At 36.9% G+C, this 9,517-nt stretch overlaps 1 protein-coding gene across 7 annotated transcripts in view; it reads left to right on the top strand.

Annotated features, from left to right (window-relative positions):
* The window catches only part of Caprin2 (caprin family member 2), a 51,668-nt gene that overhangs the window by 12,055 nt on the left and 30,096 nt on the right, over nt 1–9,517 (top strand). For 5 of the 7 annotated variants that reach the window (XM_029535468.1, XM_029535473.1, XM_029535472.1 and 2 more), the window contains 3 exons: nt 4,364–4,602; nt 5,813–5,895; nt 9,133–9,288. In XM_029535468.1, the coding sequence (XP_029391328.1) occupies nt 4,364–4,602; nt 5,813–5,895; nt 9,133–9,288 (478 nt within the window). The remainder of the gene's footprint in view (nt 1–4,363; nt 4,603–5,812; nt 5,896–9,132; nt 9,289–9,517) is intronic. The other 2 variants (XM_029535471.1, XM_029535470.1) reach the window with 2 other exon arrangements.

The raw sequence follows: 9,517 nt of genomic DNA, 5'->3' as shown, positions 1-9,517 counted from the left end.
ACTGTTTCTAAGGATGATCAAGATATCTGAGCCTACTTCTTTGTTCTACCCTAAAACCAGATCTTTACTTCTTTGGCCATTGTCAGGCCGCCAGCCTGAGCTTACTTCTTTGTCTTGCTCTAATGTCAGATTCCTGCCTGAGCTTACTTCCTGTCATGGCCAAAGTCTGCCTGAAGCCCATTTCCTTGTCCTTGGCCAATGTCATATTTCTGCCAAGCGGCATTCCCAAAAAGGCTCTCCAGATAGGGTCTCAACTGAATCCAGAGGTTGCCTATCAGTTAGTCTAGTGGTCAGTTTCATCAGGGATCCTGTCTGTGCCTACTGAATGCTGGTGTTACAGGTAGCCACCATTCCTGCCTGGCTTTTAAGTGGATTCTGGGGATATGAATTCTTATCCTCACACTGTGCATGGGCAAGTACTTATCCACTGAGCCATTTCCCCAGTATTCTATATATGTATGGTATATTACAATCCTGAAGACATTTCAGGTAATTGCTTTACTTGTATATATGAAGATAAAATCTCTTGGAGAGTTAGAAGTAACACTTGTATCTTTCCCCTCTCAGGCAGACACAGACCCTATAGCTTTGGGAAGTGTGATTGATGTATCCATGTCTAGGTCTCAGAAGAAACCTTTCTGATCCTTTGTTCTCTTCAGAACACAGTCCTGATTATATAATCCCTTCCCATTGTTTCCTTTCTCTACTAGTAACTAAAGTTAGTTGATTCCATACCCTTAGACAGGAATGAATATTGAATATTTTTGAATTATTATTGAATTTTAATTTTCTAATCTCAATTTATTAGGATTTAGGAATATAGTTTAAAATTTTCTTTTTGTTTTGCTTTCTTTATATTTTTCACAGTCTCTTTATTTTTGTCCTTTCCTTTGTCTTGCTGTGTAAAAAGGGCTTGTTTGGAACTCATAATGTAGCCAGGCTATGCTCATATTTGTGAACCTGAATTAGCCTTCCCAGTGCTGAGATCTTAGGCATGTACCACCATGACTGTCTAGATATATTTTTGTAGACTTTAAGATATTGATACTTACATCAGTAACCCATTTATAGGAAAAAAAAACCCAGAATTTTTTTCTTTCTTTGCCGTTTTGTTTTAAAAAATATCCAACATTATGGAAACATAATCATAAAAACTAAGTAGAAGACTTTGTTTTCTTAGTGGAAATAGGTATACTATTATTTACAAATTGTTAGACTTTGTTTTGTTGTATGTATGTATGTATGTATTTTTGAGACAGGTTTTTTCCAAGTAATCTCAGCTGTTCTGTAACTCACTCTAAACCAGACTGGCCTTGAACTTACAGAGATCCACTTGCCTTTGCCTCTCTATTGTTGAGATTAAAGGAGTGTGCCACCACTGCTTTTCTAGACTTATTTTTTATTTTATATATATGATTATTTTACTTGCATGTATTTATGTACACCGTGTGTGTGCCTGGTGACCAAAGAGTCAGAAAGGGTATTACATAGTGAACTAGAGTTACAGGAAATTGCAACCCAGCATGTAGAGGTGAGACTGAACCTGAATGAGTTCGCTGAAGAACAAGTGCTCTTAACTACTGAGCCATCTTCCCAGGCCCTAGTTGTTGTTGTTGTTATTATTATTATTGTTTTTTTGAGACAGGGTTTCTTTTCTGTATAGCCTTGGCCCACCTGAAACTTTCTCTGTAGACCAGGCTGGCCTTAAATTCACAGAGCTCCACCTACCTCTGCCTCTTGAGTGTTGAGATTAAAGGTTTCACCACTGGCTAGCCAGTTATTATTTTTGAGATTGGATCTCACTATGTAGGCCAGGTTGTCCTGTACTTCTTATGGCTACCAGGCTAGCCTTGAACTCACAACAGCCTATCTTTCTGTGCCTCCTGAGTACTGGGATTCAAGGTATGTTCCATTATGCCTGGCAATATACTTTTTACTTAAATGGTATATCACCTTGCTTATATAACATGTTAAGCTTCAAGATATAGTTATGAACATTAACATAGACTCAGGGTGCATAATTTGCACATAGAAATTATTGCAGTGGAAACAAGTAGCATCAATTTTTGATGTCTTTTTTTATCAATTTAATATAGCTCCATCTAGATTGATAGACAAATTGTTATTAAAAATTAATCTTGTGGACTGGTGAGATGGCTCAGTGGGTAAGAGCACCCGACTGCTCTTCCGAAGGTCCGGAGTTCAAATCCCAGCAACCACATGGTGGCTCATAACCATCTGTAACAAGATCTGACGCCCTCTTCTGGAGTGTCTGAAGACAGCTACAGTGTACTTACATATAATAAATAAATAAATCTTTAAAAAAAAAAAATGAATCTTGTATAAGGCCCTGTGTTTAATACCCAACTCCATGATGAGAAACAATCACAAGCCCCTTATTTCTCAGACATCCTTTGCCTCACCCCAGCTGAGCAGTTTATGGCAGCTGAGGAAGGAAGTTTACTTTTCTTTGGGGAGAGTAGTATTGGCATTGTTGCCCATGACACTTCACTCTACACATATGCAAATGAGCAGCACTAATTGGATTTAATGGGCTTAAAAAGATGGTTTAAAAAACAAACAAACAGGGCTGGTGAGATGGCTCAGCGGTTAAGAGCACCCAACTGCTCTTTCAAAGGTGCAGAGTTCAAATCCCAGCAACCACATGGTGGCTCACAACCATCCTTAACAAGATCTGACTCTCTCTTCTGGAGTGTCTGAAGACAGCTACAGTGTACTTACATATAATAAATAAAATAAATCTTTAAAAAACAAACAACAAACAAAAACCAGTTGAGGGCTGGAGAGATAGCTCAGTGGTTAAGAGCAATGAATTCCCAGCAACCACATGGTGGCTCACAACCATCTGTACTGGGATCTGATGTCCTCTTCTGGTGTGTCTGAAGACATCAATGATATACTCACATACATAAAATAAATAAGTAAATGCTTAAAAAAACAAGTAGAAGGTAGTTATGTTGGGGGTGGCTGGGTGGATGGAGTGAGCTAGATGGAGGGATTAGGGGGGTTGGATGTGACCAAATGGCAAGGTTTATTGTAAAATACATGAATAAAATTTTCAAAAAATAAAAATCAAAATAATCCTAATTCAATTAAAATGTTAACGGTTGAAGAGGGGACAGAACACATTTGGTATAGGTATTTTTAAGAAAAGGTTGAGTTTCTTGTCCCATGTGTTCGGGGTCAAAAGTTTTGGGTTTTTAGAATAGTATATTACATATATAAAATGAACTATCTTGGGGATGAGACTTTTAAATGGAATTCATTTAGCACAGCCTAACGGTAATTTTATAAAGCACCTTTAGAGTACCTGTATATTTAACTTCATTTTGCATGTGTGTGTTGGGGGGTGGTGTGCACATACATGCCATACATTGCACACATGTGGAGATCAGAAGGCCACTTGTACTCTGTTATATGGAGCACAAGATTGATCTCAGTCAGGGCTGGGAGGCAAATGCATTTAACCACTGAGCAGCCCAGTGTGTGCCTGGATTTTAACTCTGAGCCATCACATGGAGTTAGATGTCAAGTTTTTCATTTGTATTTTCACATTGCTACTCAAGTTCAGATTTTGGATTTTTGAGTTGAGGATACTGAGCATATTATGTTTGAAGACATTTTGTGTTCTCCAGATTTCAGCTTCATATAATTTAGTCAGTCTTTGGTTGTTACAAACTGAACATTTAAGTTTTTAATATTTTTATTTTTCTCCTAGAAATAAAAAAGTAAACCCCAGAATTAATTAAAAAAAAAAGTTGCTCCAAAAAGATTTGATACATACAAATAAGGAAAATGTTTTTTTTTGTTGTTGTTTTTATGTTTTGTTTTGAGGGACAGTCTCATGTAGCCCAAGCTGATTTTGCCAGTGACTAAGAATGACTTTGAACTCCTGATTTTCCTCATGTACCACCATACTCCACTTGAAGCTCTGAGATTAGGGTGGACATCTGTATTGGTTCTTTGGTCAGTATAACTTGGAGGTGAGAGTGAGCTGTTTCAACTCTGTGTTCTGGTTACATAAATAATCAGCCAGTTTATTACTCAGTGACAAGGAAACGGGTTAAACTGTTCAAGTGTTTTAGTTTTAGTTTTGTTTTTTTAGGCAGGGTGTCTCTACATAGCCCTGGCTGTCCTGGAACTCATTATATAAACCAAGCTGGCCTCAAACTCACAAGTCCTTGGATAAAAGGCGTGTGCCATCACACGCAGCCTCTGTTCAGTTCAGGTTTTCAGTTATGAAATGTATCATCTAATCCTAGCTATTTGTGGTTGAATTTTGTTATATATGAATTGCTAATATAGGTGTTTGAGATAGGTGAACCTGCATATGTTTTAACAGCTGCTGAAAGCGCAGAAAAAGGCCCAGAGAAGGGAGCATATGCTAAAACTTGAGGCTGAGAAGAAAAAACTTCGAACTATACTTCAAATTCAGTATGTATTGCAGAATTTGACACAAGAACATGTACAAAAAGACTTCAAAGGGGGCTTGAATGGTGCAATGTATTTACCTACAAAAGAACTTGACTACCTCATTAAATTCTCAAAACTGACCTGCCCTGAAAGAAATGAAAGTCTGAGGTAAGTCAGTCAGTGAAAAGATTTTCCTGAAATAATAGAATTTATCGCACTTGTAGCTTTTCTCTTATAGGCACAGTTAATTTTACAAAGAAAATACTAATTTGATTTAGTATGGGAAATTTAGGTGTGTTTGTTAGATCACTCAGAAATTCAGTAAATTTGAATGTTCTCATTAACACATACTAAAGGATTGAACAAATATTGCTTGGCTTGGTGTGGTGAGACCCTTTCTCAAAAACAAGCAAGCAAACCAACAACAACATCAAAAAGCTTGATAATTCTTTTAACCCTTTGTAGATATTCATTGTAATGCTGTTGTAAATGAATTCATGTTATAAATGAATTAATAATTTTATGTATGTGAGCACACTGTAGCTGTCTCTAGACACAGCAGAAGAGAGTATCAGATCCCATTACAGATGGTTGTGAGTCACCATGTGGTTGCTGGGAATTGAACTAAGGACCTCTGAAAGAGCAATCATTGCTCTTACCTGCTGGGCCATCTCTCTAGCCTGAATTAATAATTTAAACTGTATAATTGAAGCTACCTAATATTTCCTCCCATAATTAGCTACTGTTTTTATATTGGAATAAATCAGCTGATAGATCTTTATGCTTTTGCTTTGTTAAATATGGATTGGTCCAACTCTTCGTTAGCTGTAGAAGCAGAACAAAGCAGAATTCAGCTGTTATTAAAATTAGCTTGATGTCAGGGGAGAAGCTGATTAAAGCTCCGATTGCGAGAGAGCTGCGTGCCTCACTCCAGGCTGCTGCTCTGCTGCATTGCCACCTGTTTTGTTGCTTGTTGGTTGCTTCCTTTTCACTTCAGTTTAGGTAATGAAGCTTTCTCCAAGTTGAAATAAGCTACCCTCTATAAAGTGATCTTAAGTGAAGCTTTGAATGTTTCCATTTCATACTTATTTCTGAGGTACATATTTGATAACTAATGATACTGCACTGGTAGTTTAAATCTTAGTCTATACCTTAATAGTTATATTTGGTAATATCCTTTTTTATTCATTTTAAGGAAAACATTAACTTTTGATCAATATTTATAGAATTTAGTATTTTCTTCCAAATATTAAAGGGTAAAATGAGCATATTTGCATATCTTGACTTTTAGTGGGTTATATTTCATACATTGTAGTGCTCTTCATGTATGTGTGTATGTCTAAAGTCACTCTGTTCTGCTGCTGCTTTTCCTTGTCAGTGTTGAAGACCAGATGGAGCAGTCATCCTTGTACTTTTGGGACCTTTTGGAAGGTAGTGAGAAAGCAGTGGTAGGAACAACATGTGAGTTTTCTCTACTTTGAACTTAGGCAGTATATAGTAAACTTTTTGTTTAGAAGTTTAGTATGATATTGAGGGTCTAAACTGTGTCAGTCCATCAGAACTTACATATCTGACAATGCTGTGTATTCATTGGAAAAATGATCCATTTATTTATATTAAAGTAGTTACTGTATATTCCTATTTACTAAAAGAGAACTAACAAAATTTTGAAGTGACAACCAATATGATTTGGGAACAACATCTAAGTACTAGTTCTGATTTCAATACTAGCTTGATCATTTTGGGGTTTAGTTTCATATTTGAATGGTGGTACATGTTCTGCTATTTAGTAGGTCATCATAAGAAATGACAAATATTTGCTAGTCTGTTGAACAATTAAATGACCACATTTAAATGGCTAGACATGAAATATGAAGTACACAGCTTAGGATCATAGAAACCCCCTAGAAGTTAATGAACATTTTGCCATTAGTTAATTTCGCTGGTGATATAACTTAGTAAAATGCTTTCTGTGACACATGAAATCTGAGTTTGATCCCCTACCTAGTCCTGTGTAAAAAAAGACTGGCCATGCATTGGCTGCAATTCCATTGCTGGGGAGATGAAGAAAGAAGATCCTTGGGACTTGCTGGCCAGCCAGTCTAACTGGATCCACAAGCTGCAAGTTTAATGAGAGAGTGATTGAAAAAGACTCCTGATATTGACCAGTAGCCTCCATTGTCATGTGCACATGCAACCACACACAAATATACACACCTACAGAGAAAAATACTCATGTCTGTATAACTGTCAAGATTTGTAACTCTGTTTAAAACTTAAATTTTAAGTGAAAGTTTATATTTTTTAATCTGGGCATGGTGGGATGCATCTCTAGCCAGTCAGGAAGCAGAGATCAGAAGATAGCTTGAGTCCAGGAATTCAGGGTTGTCCTGAACAACATGGAAAATCCTGCCTTGAAAAAAAAAAAGAAACAGGAAGCAAAAATAAAGAAAAAACTGGTTTGGAAAATAGCTTGGCACTTCCTTATAAAATTAAATGTATACTTATTGTATGGCCAAACAGTTGCATTTCTAGAACCCAACAGAAATGAAAACGTGTGCTCATTTAAATACCTGTATATATTTATACTATCTATTCATAGTGATTTTCAATTGGAGTCAGTGTAGATGCATGGCAGTAAATTGTTAAAGTATGGTATATTAGTCCAGTAGATTTTTAACAATTAAGAAAAGAAAGGGTTGGGTATGGTAGCTCTTGCCTGTAATCTCAGCATTAGGGGGCAGAGGTAAGAAGATCTTTACAAGTTTGAGGCAGCCTGATCTATGGTTAGTTCTATTTTTTTTTTTTTAGATCTATTTATTTATTATATGTAAGTACACTGTAATTGTCTTCAGACACCCCAGAAAAGGGCATCAGATCTTGTTACAGATAGTTGTGAGCCACCATGTGGTTGCTGGGATTTGAACTCAGGCCCTTCGGAAGAGCAGTTGGTGTTCTTAACCGCTGAGTCATCTTTCCAGCCCCCCCCTACAGTTAGTTCTAATCCAGCTAGAGCTACAAAGCGAGATCTTATCTCAGAACAAACAAACAAAATCCAAAACTCTAAAACAAATACTAACAACCAAAAAAACTACTAATACATACAGGGGTATGGATGAATCTCAAAATAATTATGCTTAGTAAAAGAAGCCAGAGAGTACACGACTATATATCATAAGACTTCATTTATATGAAAGTCTAAAAACAGTAATTGCCAGGGGAGGGGACTAATTTAAGAGGGCCTTGAAAGATTTTGTAGGTGATAAAAATGTCTTAAAATTGTGGTTCTGTTGATGGAAGCATGACTCTGTTAAAGTTATGCATTTAAAGTAGGTAAAAAATATTTTTGTAAGTAATACTTAAAAGGTGACTAAAATATAGCCATGGTGGTGCATGCCTATAATGCCAGCATCCAGGTGGCTGAGTCAGGAGAATTGCTGTGAGTTTGAGTACAGCCTAGGCTACAAAGTGAGATCCTGTTTCCAAAAACCCAAAAGGCTGATTAAAAAAAGAATATTATTGCATTAGTTAGGGTTTCCATTGCTGTAAAGAGACACTGTGTCCAAGGCAACTCATATAAGGACAGTATTTAATTGGGACTGGCTTACAGGTTCTGAGGTTCAGTTCATTATCATCATAGCAAGAAGCATGGCAGAATCCAGGCAGGCATGGTGCTGGAGTTGCTGAGAGTTCTGGCATCTTGTTCAAAAGGCAAAGAGGAGAAGATTGTCTTCCAGGCAGCTAGAAGTCTCAAAGCCACCCACCACAGTGACACATTTCCTCTAACAAGGCCACACCTACTCCTACAAGGCCACATCTCCTAATAGTGCCACTCTCTGAGCCAAACATATTTAAACCACCACAGTTAATACTCTAATGAATATTAGACACAGACCAAATTTAGATGTTCTGCCTGATTTGGAATTGGTTTTTATTGGGCATTTAAAATAAAATATATGTAACTTTGACATTATTTTTATTATTTAAAAAAAAAAAAAACTATCTAGTGCCAGCCAGTATGTTTGTAGTGACAGACAGTATAACTTGAGTGAAATATTAATGAAGGAGTTTTGTAATTTAACAATACTTTGTGAGATCTGGTGGATCAAGCTTGTAATCCCATCCCTTAGGGGGCTAAAGCAGGAGAATAACCAATTTGAGACTGCCTGGACTATGTAGTGAGACTTAGTCTCCACATAACCAATCAAATAGAACAATAACACAAACAGAAGTGTCCAAGATAAAGTTTTCTATTGGTTATGATTGAGGAACTAGCTTTTAATTCTGCAAATCCTTAATGAATGGTTAACACAGAGTAGTGACTAGTGTCTTGGTGGCACTTGGTAAAAATGTCTCAGCTCAGGGAATATATGCCTTGTCAAGTTCTTTGATTAAATTCGTTGTTTTTTAGTCATTTTTCAAGTAGTGGAAATAGAGACCCAGAGAAACTTAAGTGATTTTTAAAAAATATCTAGTCTCATATTTTTTGTTTGTATTGATTCATCATGAAGTAGTGTAAAGATAAATTACTCTCTTATTTTTCCTGTACAGACAATTCCAGGTGTCAACCCCCACTCTGTGGCCAATCCTGTCTTGTGGTGATTGACTATAAGCAGGATAACATTGAGAGTCTTATTCTCCATACCTTTCAATGAACTCTCAGGTTATGTGTTAACTAACCTAATTACTTTTTCTTAGACAAACATGTGAAAGACCTGCTGTCTAAATTGCTGCACTCAGGTTATTTTGAAAGTGTCCCAGTTCTCAGGAATTCTAAGGAAAAAGCAGAAGAAGTGCTAATGCAATCAGAAATGAAAAAACAGTTACTGAAGACCAAGTCTATCAAAGAGTCAGGTTTGTTGCAATCTTTGAAGTTCTTTAGCATGCTCTTTTTTGAGACAGTGAATAACTGTGTAGCCCAGGTTAGATGAACTTGCCAATTTTTCATAGGCTGGTCTTGAACTTGGAAGATTGTCCTGCTTTGCCGGGTGTGGTGGCACATGCCTTTAATCCCAGCACTCGGGAGGCAGAGGCAGGCGGATTTCTGAGTTTGAGGCCAGCTTGGTCTACAAAGTGAGTTCCA

This window comes from Mus pahari, chromosome 2 (assembly GCF_900095145.1).
Source record: "Mus pahari chromosome 2, PAHARI_EIJ_v1.1, whole genome shotgun sequence".
In the NCBI taxonomy this organism is placed as follows: Eukaryota; Metazoa; Chordata; class Mammalia; order Rodentia; family Muridae; genus Mus; species Mus pahari.
The sequence above is the reverse complement of the archived record's forward strand: the minus strand, read 5'-3'. Positions and strand labels throughout refer to the sequence as shown.